Source organism: Suncus etruscus, chromosome 7, assembly GCF_024139225.1.
Source record: "Suncus etruscus isolate mSunEtr1 chromosome 7, mSunEtr1.pri.cur, whole genome shotgun sequence".
NCBI classification, from domain to species: Eukaryota; Metazoa; Chordata; class Mammalia; order Eulipotyphla; family Soricidae; genus Suncus; species Suncus etruscus.
In genome coordinates this window covers 60,475,572-60,493,973 of record NC_064854.1, presented here as the reverse complement: position 1 = coordinate 60,493,973, position 18,402 = coordinate 60,475,572, and the positions used below count along the sequence as shown (strand labels likewise).

Below are 18,402 nucleotides of genomic sequence, written 5' to 3'. Positions count from 1 at the left end.
GGACAAGATCTAGGATAGAGTCTTTATGGTTCTAGAATTTCTGTTCCATCTTTGTTGTAATCAGTCTTCTGTAATGAGAGGTCTTGGTTTTTGCTCAGAGCCTAGGACGAAGCCTAGGATAGAGTCTTCCTTATGGTTCCAAAAGTTCTGCTCAGTCTCCGTTGTCAAAGTCGAGCCTCTGTGATTGGAGATCTTGATTTTTGTATAAGTCCTAGACTACAGCCTAGGGTAAAGTATTTCTTTTCTTTTTTTCATTTTTTTGGGGGTAAAGTTTTTCTTATTGGTCCCAGGATAAGTTATGCCCAGTCATGGTTGCCATAGTCAGTCTTCTGTAGTTAGCACTCTTGGTTCTTGCACAGATCAAAGGATGCTGTGTCTTCTGATTTCCTCTTTCTGTTAGGTGATATGGTAGGACAACCTGCTCTTAGATAAAGTTGTTTCCTCATCAGGATGTCATATCAGAACTGGCACAATTTGTTGCCAGAACAGTGTTAGAAATTTTCCAACGGAGTTTGTTTCCTGGTGGTGTTGCAAGGCTCTGTATTAGTTCTATGTCTGGGATCTGTGGGTCTGGGTTGGACTAACACTGTCCAATCTCATGGAGACTGAGTTGTATCCACATGACACATGTTCAGGGTGATAGGTGCCCCTGTGTTATAAAAAGTATTAATTCTTATCCCTAGAAGATAAGATCTTGTTTCTGTGTATATGGTTTCCCCTATTTTACTGTACCTATACAAAAGCGTAAGGTTCCTATTGTATTGCTGGTGCTATTGTGGGTAAGAATGACAGGCTACACAGACTCTGTGCTCTGGTTTTGACCTGAGCTTTTATCCCAGGCAAGACTTTTTCTTCTCTGTTTTCATACCAAGCATAACCAAAAGTGGGAGGATAAAGAAAATATGTGTGTGCGTATATATAAAGTAGAACAAATAAATAAAACTGAATTAAAAATATAATTGAAGAAAACAAGTGATGGAGGAGGCTACCTTTTTATTTAGAAATAAACATCTTAAGATGTATTATTATAAAGATATTAAACATACAAAGGCAATATAGGCCTCTCAATTTGTTCTTTTGAGATATTTTTGTGGGGGTGAAATCCAAGACACCCTTTCACCACAAACCTTGGTCTTGAGTTTGAGACATGATTTGTAACACTGTGGAATTAGGTAGTGTTCTTGAGCTGAAGGTCTTTCTGAACCTGAAGCTGGTACCATGCAACAGTCCACATTTTTAGGAGGGTGAGAAGGACCACATAGCGTGAGTCAGCAGGTGTGTTGGTTGTAGTTTTTCTGGGGCACAAGATGTGGGACTGAGAGGATGTCTTTTCCTTTAGGAGCTGGGTTGTGGTTTGTGTAACCCGACCTCATTCTTCATGTAACCTGACCTACAAGAAAGAGCCTCCCATCTGGGAGGGGTCTTGCGAGGTTATAAAAGGTCTTGATTGGAATGGCAAAAGGAAAAATTTGCATGGATGGAGGTTGGAGGAGAAATGGCTGAAAGATGCTAGATGCAGGGCAAGCTAATAAGACCATGATTAAATAGGTTTAAGATTATAGGCCAAACATGTTGGTCAGGGCAAATAAAGCTGATATTTTTTGAAGCCTGTCTGTGGATGAGTTTTCTGCCTGCTGCAATTCTAAACTTGCAGACCCACCAGCTAAAGGGAATTGGAGCCACGTGGCCTGGGATGGCAGAGAAAGCCCCCCCCATTTATTCCATTACCATCTAAGCCCATCCAAAGGGCTCTGATGCAACAGTTTGTTGGGGCAGGAGGTTGGTCTTGGTGCCTAATGAGTTAAGAACTGAGAGTAAAGAGGGTAAATGTGGAGGGATAATGGATCTCATTGGGAGATGTGGGAGTAGAAGAGATTCTGAGGTGGGGGAGGGGTAATATATACAAGGTGCTATATACACTGTAGAGATGGATTGTTTACAGTTTAGGTTTGGAAATCAGAGAGAAGACCACTGTATAGAAACTCACACACAAATAGACACACTTTAGAGATCTATTTGAAGATTATCCTCCAGGTCTTGAGTATTCCATTTCCTTTCCTAGGAACAATCTAAAATTGTGAGCATTGTAGAATGATGGTTAAAAGTATAGTTGAAAATAAGGACTAGTGGGGCTGAAGAGATAACACAGTGGCGTTTGCCTTTCAGGCAGCCAATCCAGGACCTAAGATAGTTGGTTCGAATCCTGGCTTCTGCCAGGAGCGATTTCTGAGCAGATAGCCAGGAGTAAACCCTGAGCACTGCTGGGTGTGGCCTAAAAACCAAAAAAAAAAAAAAAAAAAAAAAAGAAAAAGAAAGAAAGAAAGAAAGAAAATAAGGATTAGTTATGCATAGCCCCAGTTATGGCCAAGGAAAGGTCTGGTTTACCTTACCCCACCCCCACTCCCACCCCCTAGAGATCCAGCTGCCAGACGTTGCTCTGAAGGCCTGGTCTGGACTGGTGGGTTCCCATCCCCCTGCACTAGTGTTTAGTATAGTGGGCCCATTGTCTAGCTCCCCTGCTCAGTGACACCCCACATACCAGTTGTAAGAGGAACAGTAAAATTCTGGTATGTGGGGTCTGCTAAAGCAGTTGGAGGTTTTTTATTTCTATCTTTGTGGTCTGTTCAGCTCGATCTATGCATTTTTTGAGTTCTATGAATATCTTCTATATTTCTACTCTAAACTCATTATCTGAGAGGCCAAGTAAGTGGTTGGCACTTTTTGGGACATAAGAGCTGCCAATTTCCCATCTTTATTCTCTATGTAAGATATTGTCCTGAGTTATTTCCCCATTGACATACTTGTAGCATGGATTTTACTGTGTTTTGTGATGGAATTCATGGGCTAGAGGATGCGTGTGGCCAGAAGTGAACTCATGGTAGGAATCATGCACCACGCTTCGTGGGTCAAGTCAGCCTACCTTGTGCCGAGCCCTGAAGAGATTATGTCTGCTGGGCCTTTCTTGGCTTGTATTTATGCTTGGCCCTGAAGAAATTATGTCTGCTGGGGTCTTTCCTGGCTGCCTCACACAGAAAAGCAGGAAGCCAGGCATGAGCAAAGCAGTAAAACTGGCAGGGAGCAAAGCAGCAGCCTTTTATGTCTTTCTTGTGCCTGTGGCCCCATTTTGAAGAGCATGAAAATGAACCCTGAAAACATAAGAGAGTCTCATAGAGCTCCTCACCTTCCATGGAAGAAGGTGGAATAATTATGTGACTGCACCCAAATTTGCCTGGACTCAGTGAGAACCCCTCAAACCAGAGAGGAGAGATGCACAAGAAGCTTTATTTGTTCTTCCCATTCACTGTGCAGTGGATTGGGACCTCAGGGCTTCAAATCCTTGACCCAGAACTTCAAACTACTATCACCTTTACCACCTCAAACTACATTTTGACATAGAGTAAAACAAAGCATCAACTAAGTAGGCAAGAGTCAGGATATTGGGAATGTTGCACTGGTGAAGGAGGGAGTTCTTTACATGACTGAAACCTAATCTCAATCATATTTTTAATCAAGATGTTTAAATAAAGATATTAATAAAAAGAAAAAAGAAGAAATAAAAATAATAATAAAATGAAAGAAAAGAAAAAAAGAGTCAGGCTACTCTAGAGTGACACAAGACATTGTCCTTATTCGAAGGAAACAAGATGAAGTTCCAAACATGTGATAAAAAAGTGAGTTAGCTAGTCCTCAATTGTAAGGGCCTGTGAACTTGTCAGGAGCAGAGTCTGGTGGTTGTAGCACATGTCAGGGGCTATGGAGGAAGTTAGAGTCAGCATGAAGTTAGAGTGGGCAAAAATGAGTAATTAATTAATTAAGGACTTTTTTGTTTGCTTATTTTGACTCCATAGCTGGCAATGTTCAATGTTGGCTCTTGGACTGTATGGGATGCTAGGGATCAAACATTGGTTAGCCACAAATAAGACATTAGCCCTCACTGTACTATTGCTCTGGCTTGATCTTGGAAGTAGTGTCAAACTTTGAACCCTTACTTGGCCCAACAGTGTACTTTTGTGTGGCTGGTTTCTTCACCAATTAAATATTATTGTAGTCTCTTCAATTATTATTGCAGTCTGTGTGCAGTGTCTCTGCAAGGTCTGGATTTGTTGAGCATTTTTGTTCCTCATAAAATGGCCTGTCTCATCATGGAGACCACAGAGCTTAGAGCTGAGAAATGGATCCTCAAAGTATTGACTCAGCCCTAGTTCTTCAACTTCTGTATATCCCAGCTTTAGTAAGACATTGTGAGATCAACACAATTACTAGAGGTAGAAAAATTTGACCCCATGCCAGTCACCTCACCTGAACCCCATTCTGTAGTCAGAGTGCCAGGGGGAGGAGTTTGGGTCCAGTGGGCAGCACATAAAACTCCTAAGGGGCTAGTTGGTGCCGTGCAGAAAAATTGAGGACTAGGCATCTTCCTGGCAGACCAGCCATCTGGAGCCAGTGCTCCACCAGCCACCATTCTCACTGCCTACAACTATACAAGTGAGTGTTATTTTCTCAAGATGCCGGGGCTTCATAGCACTTGTCAGTTTTTAATTTAATTTAATTTTGTTGCACCAATCTGGCAATGTTCAGGCACTCAGAATTACTCCTGGTGTTGCTCAGGGGAGCATATGAAATGCAGAGATTGAACCTGGGCAAGTGGGGAGGCAATCACCCTCCCTGCTGTACAATTGCTCTGGCTTGGGACTTACCTAGGTTTTAGTTCATCCCTTGATTATGCAAATACCCTCATATTCTGTACATGTCATTTTAAGGTAAAAGGTAAATTAGCATGATTTCAGACAACAGGAAGAAAAAGCAACTCAGGATTCATCCAAAGACTAGGCTGGGGACAATAAGAACTGCTACTCAGGCTCAGGGTTTATTTCCTTTTATAATTTTTTCTTTTTGGTTTTTGGGTCACACCGGGTTTTGCTCAGTGGTTACTCCAGGTTCTATGCTCAGATATTGCTCCTGGCAGGCTCAGGGTACCATTTGGAATGACTGGATTTGAACCACTGTCCTTGGCATGCAAGGCAAATGCCTTATCTCCATGTTATCTCTCCAGCCCCTTATCAATTTTTTATACTTTTTTTTTTGGTTTTTTTGGCCAAACCTGGTGATGAACAGGGGATACCCCTGGAAATGCGCTTAGAAATTGCTCCTGGTGGGGCTGGAGAGATAGCATGGAGGTAAGGCATTTGCCCTTCATGCAGAAGGTCGGTGGTTCGAATCCTGGCATCCCATATGGTCCCCTGTGCCTGCCGGGGGGCGATTCCTGAGCATAGAGCCAGGAGTAACCCCTGAGCACTGCTGAGTGTGACCCTGCCCCCACCAAAAGAAATTGCTCCTGGCTTGGGGGACCATATGGGATGCCAGAGAACAAACCGCAGTCCATCCTAGGCTAGCACATGCAAGGCACACACCTTACCATTTGCATCAGTGCTCTGACCCCTCATTTTAAACATTATTTTTAACAAAGGAAGGGGTAGATGCACAGATGAATTTGGACTTGAGTTTAAGGGGAACTGGTGGAGAAGTGGGGAAAATACCCCTCAGATACTAACCCAAAAGTTATGTGTTTCAACAAAGAATCCCAATACCCTGGAGAAAAGTATTTGACTGGAGGAGTCTGACATTTGAAAAGCCCCTGGAAAAATTTCAAGGAGCAGCCAGGGCTTATCCTAAAACAGAGCTTACCCAGCTTGGCTGATATGGATGCTCTGTGACCCCAAAGTGCCTGTGTTCTTTTGTCCCACTAGGACACTAGGACTCAGACTTGCTGAGTTGCAGCCCAGAGATCTGCCACCCCCAGGGAAGTGTGTGTCCTCAGGAGCTCTTAGAAATCCTCTACTTGCTAAATTGTGTAAGAGCCAGCTCAACCGGAGTGGCAGGAAGAGAGGCTGTGTACCCAGTGGTCCTTGTGGTGAAGTAGCCTTCTCAGTGGCTGCAGAGAGAACCTTAGTCTTTGACTTGCTTTTCTCTGACTTATAGGGCAATGATGTGGCACCTCTGTCACCTCCTTCTCTCTGAACTGTCTGTCCCAGGCTGTCACTTTTCTCTCTGTGGTCTTACCTGTTCACTGAGAATAGCAGGCATCCCCTGAATATGGATGATGGAAAGGAGGGAGGAAGGGATGTAGAGGAGAGAAAAATGAAGGAGGGAATGAAGGAAGAAAAGGAAGCCAATAATAAGGAATGGAAGAAATGTAGGGAAAGAGGAAGGGAGGAAGAATGAGGAAGGATGAAGGACAGGAAAGAAACAGTTCTGTATTCAGGGGAGGTGCTGAAGAATATGCCTTGAAGGAAGTGCTCAACCTCTTTGTACCAACCACTGTCCACAGAAGTTGAGATGCCAGGAAAAATGATCGCTGTGATTGGTGCAGGGGTCAGCGGCCTGGGGGCCATCAAATGCTGCCTGGAGGAGGGGCTGGAACCAACTTGCTTTGAAGAAAGCAGTGACATTGGTGGCCTGTGGCGGTATGAGGTAGGTGTGAGCCACCATACCCTCCAGTGTCCAAAATGGCCATGCTGGTGTTTCCTCACCCACCTGCATACAAATATCTTTTCTTAGAAAATGCCATCCTATGCTTGGGTTCCTCATCCCTCTATCCAATCCCTAGAAGGTATTTAGTCAGTCCCTTCTTCAGAGTCCATCTTACATGACTTCAGGACCACTCACTGATGAAAACACACACATAAAAACAGGTGTAGTAAACGAATGCAAAGGTGCTTCATGCTATGTCTGGCTCTGGTCATCAGACAAGGTAAAAATATGTGTCTCAATACTGAATCAACCTGAGACTATGAAAGGCTGTTTATATTGCATGCAGCAATGTATGGATGCATAAATTGGCTGGTGAAAGAAGGAAGGAAGGTTGAATGGATAGTGTATGGAAGACTGTATGGAAAATTGAATGGATGGATAAAGGATAGAGATATAGGGGATAGAGAAATAGCACAGCAGTAGGGCATTTGCCTTGCATGTAACCAATCCAGGATAGACAGGGTTCGAATCCTGGTATCCCATATAATTGCCTGAGCCTGCCAGGAGCGATTTCTGAGCACAGAGCCAGGAGTAACCCCTGAGTCCTGCCAGGTGTGACCCAAAAACAAACAAACAAACAAACAAAAAAAAGGATGGAGAAAGGAAGGATGGATTGATGTTATATAGAGGAATGGATAGAAGGATGGATTGATGAAAGGATGGATAGATGGCAGGAATGATGAAATGGTGGATCGATGCAATGTAGAATAGAAGACTAGGTGGAAGTGTGGATAGGAGAAATGATAAATGTATGGGTGGTTGAAAAGATGAAAGAATGGATAAATGGGCAGGAGCAATAGAAGAGTGGATAAGTGCCTGCCTTGTATGCAATCACCCAGGTCGATGCCTGGAACCTTACATGGTCCCCTAAGCTCAATCATTAGTGATCCTTTAACACCACTGGGTATGCCTTCTGCAAAAGAATGAATAATGATAAAAATATGGATGAATAGGTAAGTCAATACCCAAGAGATAAACCCACCGAGAGGCACTCTATAGGGCGGATTTAGAACTTGGGGAGTGATACTTGTGAATAGAGTGTTCTGTCATTAAAAAAAGCTACCTCTTTATTACCAAGAAGGGAGAGAAATAGAGTCCTGTGTGTATTAGTTTTCCTTCCTGGCATGACTTACAGTAGCCTGTTTGACCCTGAACTCTGTTCCATGGACATTTGGGCCTGTATCCTCTCACATTCTCACCTTCTTTTTTTGTTTGTTTTTTTTTTTGTTTTTGTTTTTTTGTTGTTTTTGTTTTTGTTTTTGTTTGGATTTTGGGCTACACCCGGTGATGCTCAGGGGTTACTCCTGGCTATGCGCTCAGAAGTTGCTCCTGGCTTGGGGGACCATATGGGACGCCGGGGGATCGAACCGCAGTCCATCCAAGGCTAGCGCAGGCAAGGCAGGCACCTTACCTCTAGCGCCACTGCCCGGTCCCACATTCTCACCTTCTTTCCTCACTCCTTGTCCTGTGTTTTCTGTTAACACTATGGGCACTATGCCCTGGAATGACAATCTCTCTCTTGAGTACGGGTGAGGACAGTGCCTTGCTCTTACCCAGGAAGAGTTCTGCCTAGCCCCCTTCACCCACCCTTGGCAGGAGACCCTGGAGGATTGCCGACCAAGCATCTACCGTTCAGCCACCATCAACACATCCAAGGAGATGACCTCCTACAGCGACTTCCCATTCCCTGCTGCCTTTCCTAACTATATGCACAACACCAAGCTCATGGACTACCTGCGCATGTACACCGCCCACTTCCACCTTCGCCAGCATATTCGCTTCCTGGTACAAGTTGGGACAGAGCATTGGCGGGAGTTGAGGTAGGGGGATAGAGGGGCTGAAACCCCCTGAGGCATAGGAATGAGGAGGCCACAGCTGTAGGCAACCAACATCTTCATAAAGCCTCCTGGGATTTTGTGTCTTTTGCACCCTGTGTCTTGAGCCCCTCTAAAAGAGAATGGTTCTCCCCCCATCCTCAGGTAGGAGGGCAACTGGGGAGTGAGGCTGGCACCTGAATGGATCCCTTTCCCAGTCTAAGGTTTGCAGTGTGCGGCGCTGCCCAGACTTCTCCAACTCCGGACGGTGGGATGTGGTGGTGGAAGTGGAGGGCAAGCGGGAGAACCACGTGTTTGACGGGGTGATGGTGTGCACCGGCCTCTACACGAACCCTGTGCTGCCCCTGCAGAGTTTCCCAGGTATGCCCCAGTGGCCCAGGAGTGCCTGGGGTACATCCTTGGGGGGGCGTGGGTCCCCTAATAGTGTGGAAAAGCCTGGAGTTTGCTCCAGTAGCATGGACGATTCTGGGGGCAGTTTATCCAGTCTAACAGCCCCAAATATCTCCAGGTGCAAAAGGTGGTGGGCTAAGTACTTGCAGGGGAGAGCAAAGTTGGGGAGAAGACTGAGAATTTAAAGTGGCATCCCCTTGGCACAGAAGCTCCCAGAAGCCTAGTTGAGGGGATACCCTCAACCTCACCTTGTGAGGTCCCTGTGAAGGCAGACAGAAAAAAATTGGAGGGCACCCATGTCAAAGTGTATGTTCCTCTCAGTTATGGTTTCCAAGGGTAAGGCTGAATCCCAAGAAAGATGGGGATGCATATCACACACACAAACACACACATACAAACGCAAACACACAAATACACACACATATAGGCTCAGTCTGGACTACAGAACCAGTTAGAGTGTCTTGGGCAGGGCCAAATTCAATCTAAGCCATGAAGTGTATCAAATGCCTGGCAGAAAGAAAGGGTAGGGGAGAGAGAGAAAGAAACATAGAGTGTGAGAGACACACACACACACACACACAACAAGAGAGCACAGTTTCATGTGGCACTTTGGGCCCAGATCTTCCTTGCCTTACACCCCCTATGGTCAGAGGCAGGCACAGTTCTATGGGACCAGCTGCCGGACACTCTCAGCGAGTCCCTGGATGCTGAGGGCTCCTGGGAGACAGGAAAGCAGCCAAGCCGTGACTGTTCTGCCCACAGGAATCGCGAGGTTCCAAGGCCAGTATCTTCACAGCCGGGAGTACAAGACCCCTGAGAAATTCCGGGGCAAGAGGATCGTGGTGGTCGGCGTGGGGAACTCGGGTGTGGATCTGGCCGTTGAGCTCAGCCACGTGGCTGAGCAGGTTTGTGGAACCAGGGCTCAGGGACTGGGTGCACTGAACCTGGTGGGACCCGAGATCAATTCCCAGCACAGAGCAATCCCTATGGCTGGGGGTCTTATCCCAAGAACTGACTTTCCTGATCAGCTTAGTTTCTTGGGGTGAACTCAGATCTTTCCCCCAGCACTGGCAGGAAGTTACTGCTTTGAGTATGCTCTTCTCCTGAGTCTCACGAACAGAGTGGAGGGTCATGGGGGAGAGGGCTGGCTTCCCAAACCCACTGTACACCCAACCTCCTCTCCAGGTTTTCCTCAGCACCCGGCGGGGCACCTGGGTGTGGAAACGCGTCTGGGATTACGGGATGCCCATCGATGTTTCTCTTTTCACACGCTTCAATGAGGTTCTCGGCAACATCTGCCCCAACTTCATTATCAACAAATGGGCAGAGTGGAGACTGAACAAGCGCTTTAGCCACCTCAACTATGGCCTGCAGCCCAAACATAGGTCAGCAGCACATGGAGGCCCCAAACACAGGTCCATGGGCCTACAGAGGCCCTCAAGCACAGGTATGTGGGTAGACAGAGGCTCCAAACAGGTCAGCAGCACATGGAGGACCCAAAATGTAGGCCCATAGTCTAATGGAGGCCAAAACTGAGTTCTGTGGGCAGACAGAGGCCTGAAAATGCAGGTCTGATACACATAAAGGTCCCAAACACAGGTAAGTGTCACAACGACAGAAGCAGCCCTTTGCACCCTCCTGATTCCTGCCTCTTTGACTGTCATGTATCTCAGAGGCAGCTACACATTTTATCTCTAGGGGATTCCCACCTTGCAGTGGTGGGGGCTACTTCTGACTCTGTACTCAGAAGTTAACCTTAACAGTGATCTGAGGACCCCTCCTGAGCTGTGGTTTTACCCAATGTTCCCGCATGCCAAGCTATACACCATTCTCTGTCTTTGACTCTCTGTCTCTCAGTCTCTCTGTCTTTCTCTCTTTCTCCAGCAGTTCTTTTGGGTCTGAGTAGGGATTACACAAAGTGGTCTCTGCAGACTAGATGTACTTGGGGAAAGTCTTATTGCTCAGGTTTGTCATCCAGATCTAGCAGAAGCCACAGGTGACACAGGCCAGTGCTGGGTGTTTTGGTTCTTTCCTTTCCAGCTCACTTAGGGCAATCCTTCACAGATGGCAGCCATGGCCTCATATATACCTTCTCTTTCCTCTCTTTCTGTTCTCTAGCTTCCTTAGTCACCATAGCACTATGAGTGATGATCTTCCAAACCACATCATCTCAGGGCGGATCCTGATGAAACCTGACATCCGAGAGTTCACGGAGACCAAAGCCACATTTGGGGATGGCACAGAGGAGGCAGTGGATGTGGTCATTTTTGCCACGGGCTACACCTTTTCCTTCCCCTTCCTGGAGCAGGACCCCCAGGTGCTGGACAGCCAGCGCTCCATGTTCAAGTTTGTCTTCCCACCACATCTGGAGAAATCAACACTGGCCTTCATTGGCATCCTGCAGCCGGTGGGTGCTACCATCCCCACTTCAGAGATGCAGAGCCGCTGGGCGGCCAAAGTCTTCAAGGGTATGTGTTTGCTCAGGCAATGGGGTGTTGGGGTGAGCAAGAGCTCTCAGCTGTAAATCACTCCTACAGCTCGCTTTCAAAGTAATTCCAATGTTGTCTCCCACCTTCCATCTTGTCTCCCTTGTCCTTCCTGAATGCCACCTTCTCCCTTGACCAGACCTAAGGGTTTGCTCTCCCTCCTAGGTGAAAGCCAGCTACCTTCAGAGCGGTGCATGATGGCCGACATCAGAAAGACAAGACAGAAGTTCCAACAAAGAGAGTAAGTCTGGCTTCCTTGAGGCTGAGCTTTTGTCATGTCTTATGGCCATGTCTTGGCCATGCCTTATCTTTCTCCCACTGAGCTCTACAGGAGTTTAAACTTCCCAATTCACAATAATTCCATAATGTTCCCCTCGATGGAGATTTAAGGAACTCCCCTCTAGTGACCACATGACTGCATGCCCCTGGGAACATGCCCCCTCATCTCCAGAGACATCTCAGGATTAGGGTCCAAGATCAACATGAGCTTTTGCTGCATAGCATGTGATTCTGAGTGTAGGCAATGTCAGCATCTCATGAGAACATGAGATGGAATGAAGGGTCCATGTCTCCTTTTGGAGAGACTGGAAAGAAACACATGGAAATGACTTGACAGATATTACAGAGCCAGATTAAAATACTTATGAGAGGTCCAAGGCTTGATGGCTTGTGTTAAAGCCTCTTAATGGAAATGTGTTCCTCAGCAGCCCCGCTGGCCCATAATCTACCCCCACTCAGCAGGGGCCAATGGAGGCACTATGAGGTGGATGTTGCTACATGTTCTCGAGGATCAAAGGCATCTGTCTGAAATCAGAACTACCTGATGACTTTGGTTAAGAGTGTGGGATGGGTCAGAGCCTCCAAGTGCTTAGTCACTTCACACCTGGTCATTGCTGAAAATCAAATGGAGGTCTTGTAGACCAACTAACTGACCCCCATAACTCATAGGTCAAAGGCCTCATTGGCCATTTTGACAAAGTGAGAAATGACTTTCCAATTGGAAACCAGTTCAGTGCAAAAGCACAGGGCTTTGGGAAAGAAAAGTTTAGCCATAAAACAACATCTTCTGAAACTCGCCTAAGAGTACTCCTTTGGAAGGGTCTGAGTTGGGAAGACGAGTGTCTTCTGAGTTTTTGGGTGGCTTATGCCAAATTCCTGGTTGTGGGTGGCCCACTAGGAAAGTTCTTTGTTCTCTCACTTCCTGGAGGAACTGAATGGTCTGAATGCTTTGTCCTGTGAATTCCATCACCTTCATTCCCATTCCAGCTCATGCCAAGGGGCTGTGGCTGCTCACACAGTGGTCCCTGTCTGGTTTCAGATACCTCGATAGTCCTCGGAACACACGCCGCGTGCAGTATGTGGAGTACATGGATGAGATTGCTGTGGAAATTGGGGTGAAACCCAACCTGTTCTCCCTCTGGCTGTGGGATCCTCAATTAGCCAAGGAAGTTTTTTTTGGGCCATGCACGCCTTACCAGTATCGACTCCAAGGGCCTGGCAAATGGACTGGGGCTCGTGAAGCTATCCTCACCCAGCGAGAGCGGATTGTCAGGCCCCTGAGGACCCGCACTCTCTCTGGTGATCAGTCCTCTCCCAGGTCCTTTTGGCTAAAAGGTCTCTGTGCAGTCTTTCTCCTTTTAATTTTTGCTTTACTCATCGCCAAAAAAATGACTCTTCTGCCATCATGGCTACATTCTCAGCTCACTGTGGTGCGCACTAATTAAGAAACTGAGCAGAGCATGCAATCGGATTTAGGATGCCACAAAATGATTAACAATCCCAAATGTTCTTATGCAAGCACCATCCATGAGATATCAAGTTGCTTCCAATAGAGCTTGCCAATGGGGAGGTTTGTGGGAAGTTTTCTTTAAAGATATCTGCTGAATTTCTGACAGAACACGCTCTCAGTTATGCCAAGTTCCCCTCAGTTCTCCTTCCAAGTAAGCTCTTTGCATCTAAAGTGTAGGCTGAGTGAAGGCACCTTTTCCCATGTCCTGGAAAGTGAACAACAAAAGGAAGTCCTCCAAAAATCCCCTCTGTAGACTCACATGCTACAGAATCATGGACACTGAGTTAGGAGATTCCTTCCTTCCTTCGTTCCTTCGTTCCTTCCTTCCTTCCTCTCTCTCTCTTTCTTCCTTCTTTCTTTCTTTCTTTCTTTCTTTCTTTCTTTCTTTCTTTCTTTCTTTCTTTCTTTCTTTCTTTCTTTCTTTCTTTCTTTCTTTCTTTCTTCTTCTTTCTCTTTCTTTCTTTCTTTCTTTCTCTTTCTTTCTTTCTTTCTTTCTTTCCTTCCTTCCTTCCTTCTTTCTTTCTTTCTTTCTTTCTTTCCTTCCTTCCTTCTTTCTTTCTTTCTTTCTTTCTTTCCTTCCTTCCTTCATTTTATTTATTTATTTTCTTGTTTTGTGTTTTTGGGCCACACTCAGTGATGCTCTGGGATTACTCCTAGGTATGTGCTGAGAAATTGCTCCTGGCGTGGGAGACCATATAGGACACCAGGGGATCGAACCGATGTCTGTCCTAGGCTAACTCAGGCAAGGCACATGCCTTACCGCTTGCACTACTGCTCCGTTCCTAGGAGATTTCTGGTTAAATTTCTGGTGTTAAGATATTTGTGTTTTTTAGTGTATAGAATATGTCCACCAAGAGGGAAAGATGAAATAATAGAAGTTAAGAAACAAACATTTTTTTTGTTTTAGTTCTAGAGAATATTAATAGATGGTATATATACACACACTGGAATATCACTCAACTACAAAAGGAGATGAAATTCTACCAAGACAGATGGGCTGCAATGCTTTGAGAAATATACATCAGAAGGAGAAATATGTAACATGTAGACTGAAGGAAAGACAGGCTTCAGAATAACACTCATGGCTCTCTAGATGCCAGAAAAGAGGAGAAGGAAAAAACACACTGAAAATATTCAGAAATGAAAACCCTAGAAGTTGGAGTGATAGTACAATGGGAAGGGAGCTTGCCTTGCAATCAGCCAACCTTAGTTCATTCTCCAGACCCCTTTGGTCTCCTGAGCACCACTGAATGTGATCCCTGAGCACCATTTGATGTGATCCCTGCAAAAGCAAATCAACCAACTCCCCCTATAATGTGGTTAAGGAAACAAAGCCCAAATAAAACACTTTTTGACATCTGTGAGAAATGAGCTAAACTCTATATGGTCCCAGAAGGCAGATACTAAACTCTATAAGGTCCCAGAAGGCAGATACTAAGCAGAGAAGATAAACACAAAATTATACCATGGGTCAGCAGTCCCATTTCACCCAGGCACCTCCAGCCCAACTATGTCCTTTCTGTTTAGTCAATAAAGTTTTATTGGAACAAGTGCCCAGTTTGTTTTATAGTGTCCTGGCGTTTTCTGTTGGGTACTGTACATAAAGCCTTATATATTTATTTAGATTTTTACAAGGAAAGTTTCCTGACCCCTCTCCATTAGATAATCAAGTTCAGATTAACATTCAAAGAGGGGAAACCAGAAGCAGTGGCACTAGAGGTAAGGCATCTGCCTTGCAAACACTAGCCTAGGACAGACTGAGGTTGGATCCCACTGTGTCCCTTATGGTCCCCAAGCCAGGAGCAATTTCTGAGTGCATAGCCATGAGTAACCCCTGAGAGTTATTGGATATGCCCCCCCAAACAAAAACAAAAACATTCAAAGGGGAACAAACCAGCATCAATAATGTTACTACTGGAGGGGCAGAAAATGATCTTTCACTGAGTCCAGAAGCACTCGAGGATTATAGGAGGGAAACAGACTCAGAGTCTTACACCAGCATTTAAATTTCAAGCTACACTATAAACTCTACAAGGTTGAAGCTCATTTAGTTTCCTCAATGGCCACTTTTTCTTTGCCAGCCTTAAATTTTAAATCATAATCTTGGCTAAATTTTTCATCTCCAGTCTATGTCTCAATTTTAAAGACCCAAGTGTGAGGGAACCCAGAACTGAGGTCAGTATCTGACCATGCGGAGATAGCTTTTGGTGAATTTTAGGAAAAATGTGAGAAGGTTATATGTGACACAAACCATGCAAGAACCTCACTCAACATTTTGCTGCCTACAAGAAACATATTGAAATAGACAGAGCAAATATACACTCAAAGTCAAAGGCTGGAAGATGATCATTCAAACAAATAACTCCCGTAAAAAAGGCTGTGTGGACTTACTAATATTAGATGACACAGACTTCAGGCTTAAAAGGGTTAGAAGGAACCTCACTCAACAGCTTTGCAAAATCTCTGTTTTTCCCCTAAAGTGGTTTTGAGGTAGGCAGCGGCAAATTTATTTCTACATGCACATTGTTTGGTTCAAGAGCCTGACTTTTTAAACTGTATGTGGAAGCATCAGAGCCTGTCCATATGCATACTCTGCTGGTTTCTTTCTCTGAACTGCTCTGAATATTCAGGCCAAATTGGAAGGGAATTCTCCACCAGAGTAGGGCACCTGAGGCCAAACCACACATGTTATAGAAGAAACCAGTTTATTTCTTTTGGGTCATTATAACAAGGAGCCCAAGTATCCATTGCATACTTCTTAATTCCTTTATTAGTTTCTGAACATCAATGTATATCATTCCATTCTGTTCTAATTAATATCATAGAATAAATAGTGTCTTCATGTCAAAGATCCTGTTCCACATCCCTTGGCAGCTTTTGACCTGGAGCATGGAGGACTATGCTTGCTTTATCTCACAAGTCATTTATTGAGTGAATAAATGTGTTCACTAGGGTTTGACAAATATCCAGCATACAGAAAGAGAAACAATTAAAATACCTATAAATAAAGATAGGCATAAGGGGGTCCAGAGTGATAGCACAATATGTGGGGGTTTCCTTGAAAATGCTTACCTTCATTTAACCCCTGGCATCACATAGGGTCTCTGGAACCTGCCACGGGTGATTTTGGAATACATAACTTGGAGTAACCTTTGAGCATTTCAAAGTTTGGCCCATAAAACAAAGATAGGCATACACACACACACACACACACACACACAATTGATTGAGGAGAGGGAGAAGGAGAACGGAGATGGAGTGGCAGGGAGGGAGAAAAATCTCATGGTGAGAAAGATATTGGCTGTGTTCAAGGAGGCAGCATGGCTAAACTTGGCCAGGTGGACCAGCCATGAGCTTCTGTTATCACCTAGTTTTCCATGTCTGTGTTTGTAGAAAGCCAGTGGCTCCCTCTGGCCTGTCACTCTGCACGTACATAAAGGTCCATAGTTCCTCCAGTGATGCATGTGTGAAGGTGGCCATAGGGACCACCCATGCTTCTGCTCACTCATAACCTGAGCACTAGGTAGCTTTCTGGAACTCATGGTACAGTCAGAAATCTGCATCCCTTTATTTCCCGAGCTCTAGTCTCTTGCTTCCCAGCATCAGTCCTACCTACTGTCTTTACCTCTGTATGTCTTTACATCTGTCTCTGCTTCCTGGAGGTAAAAACTAACAAACTTGGGACTTGAATGATGGCACAGCAGTAGGGTGTTTGCCTTGCATGAGGCCATGCCAACCCAGGTTTGATTGATAGCATCCAACATGGTCTGCTGAGCCCACTAGGAGAAATTTCTGAGTCAGAGCCAAGAGTAACCCCTGAATGCCTCCAGGTGTGGCCCAAAACAAAACAAAGCAAAACAAACACACTTCAATCAAGCCACTCTAGGAGCTGCAGCTACATATAGCAGTGAGCGTGTTTGCCTTGCATTTGATTGATTGGGTTTGATCCACAGCATCCCATGTAGTCCCTGAGCCTGCCACGAGTGGTCTTTAAGCACAAAGGCAGGAGTAATAGCCCTTGCACACCATTGGGTGTGGCTCCAAACACACGTAAACACACCCAAATCCAGCCACTGTAGCTTAATCTTTTTTTTTTTTTTTTTGGTTTTTGGATCTCACCCCGCGGTGCTCAGGGGTTACTCCTGGCTGTCTGCTCAGAAATAGCGCCTGGCAGGCACGGGGGACCATATGGGACACCAGGATTCGAACCAACCACCTTTGGTCCTGGATCAGCTGCTTGCAAGGCAAACGCCGCTGTGCTATCTCTCCGGGCCCTCTAGCTTAATCTTGACAAATGCATTTTTCCAAAACAAGTGGCCACATCCAGCAGTGCTTGGGTGAAGAATATTGCCCCCACCCCCAATTAGCTCTTACAGAGGAAGCTCAGTGTCTACTGTGCTAAAGTGATCATGGTATGGCTACAACAACACATTGCCAACAGTTCTCTTCTAAGGAAAAAACTCTGAGCCTCCTATAAAAGGGAAAACGTTAGGTGCTTCCTATTGTTTCTTAAAATTATATAGCTGGGCCCAGAGAGATAACGCAGCGGTGTTTGCCTTGCAAGCAGCCGATCCAGGACCAAAGGTGGTTGGTTCGAATCCCGGTGTCCCATATGGTCCCCGTGCCTGCCAGGAGCTATTTCTGAGCAGACAGCCAGGAGTAACCCCTGAGCATCGCCGGGTGTGCCCCCCCCAAAAAAAACCCCAAAATAAAAAATAATTATATAGCTGATTCTGTCCCATCTGCTGTACTGATCCCTGCAGTAAGGTAAGCCCTCCGAGAAGCAAGAAACTGTGTTAGTGCTTCGTCATGAAAACTCTCTCCCTGCTTCTTACCCCTGCAAGTACAACTATCACTTCAAGCATGTTTCATTTCACAAGTTATAAGACTATATTTTAAAGTTTATTTGAATGGCTACAAAGTTTTACTGAGCATTAGTGTAGCCAACAGGCATGGTGAGAGACATCCCTCAAAACCACCCCTTGCACACAGTTGCTGATAGTAATGGCTCTGTAGTGCCAACGAAGGAATCACAGCCATTAGCATCTATGGAGCGAGCACATAAATTGTCCTAAGTGATGTGGAGGCATTAGCATGAATTTGCAAACTCAGAGTTCCTGCTTTCACTGTATTATCTAGACATCTTGCTATCTGCTCCTCCTCCATACACCTGTCTCCCCCTACCTAAGGTTGTGGATCCCAGGATACTTCGCAGAATTCATTACTATCCACATGGGTAGGGCCCTGAGCCACCATTGCCCTTCCTGGGCTGGCGGTGTTGGTAGCCACCTGCATGGTTCTGATTTTCCTCTTTCCTAGGGATCATTCTCAGGCTCTGTTAGTCCCTTTCCTGAGTGGCATGCTCGACTGA

General features: G+C 45.5%; 1 protein-coding gene across 1 annotated transcript in view; it reads left to right on the top strand.

The window, feature by feature from the left end:
• LOC126014300 (flavin-containing monooxygenase 5-like) overlaps positions 1-18,402 on the top strand; it is a 187,367-nt gene that overhangs the window by 105,810 nt on the left and 63,155 nt on the right. The window contains exons 2-9 of the mRNA XM_049777607.1: positions 6,313-6,471; positions 8,128-8,316; positions 8,564-8,726; positions 9,519-9,661; positions 9,942-10,141; positions 10,875-11,224; positions 11,408-11,483; positions 12,561-12,690. Coding sequence (XP_049633564.1) covers positions 6,337-6,471; positions 8,128-8,316; positions 8,564-8,726; positions 9,519-9,661; positions 9,942-10,141; positions 10,875-11,224; positions 11,408-11,483; positions 12,561-12,690 — 1,386 coding nt within the window. The 5' untranslated portion in view covers positions 6,313-6,336. The remainder of the gene's footprint in view (positions 1-6,312; positions 6,472-8,127; positions 8,317-8,563; positions 8,727-9,518; positions 9,662-9,941; positions 10,142-10,874; positions 11,225-11,407; positions 11,484-12,560; positions 12,691-18,402) is intronic.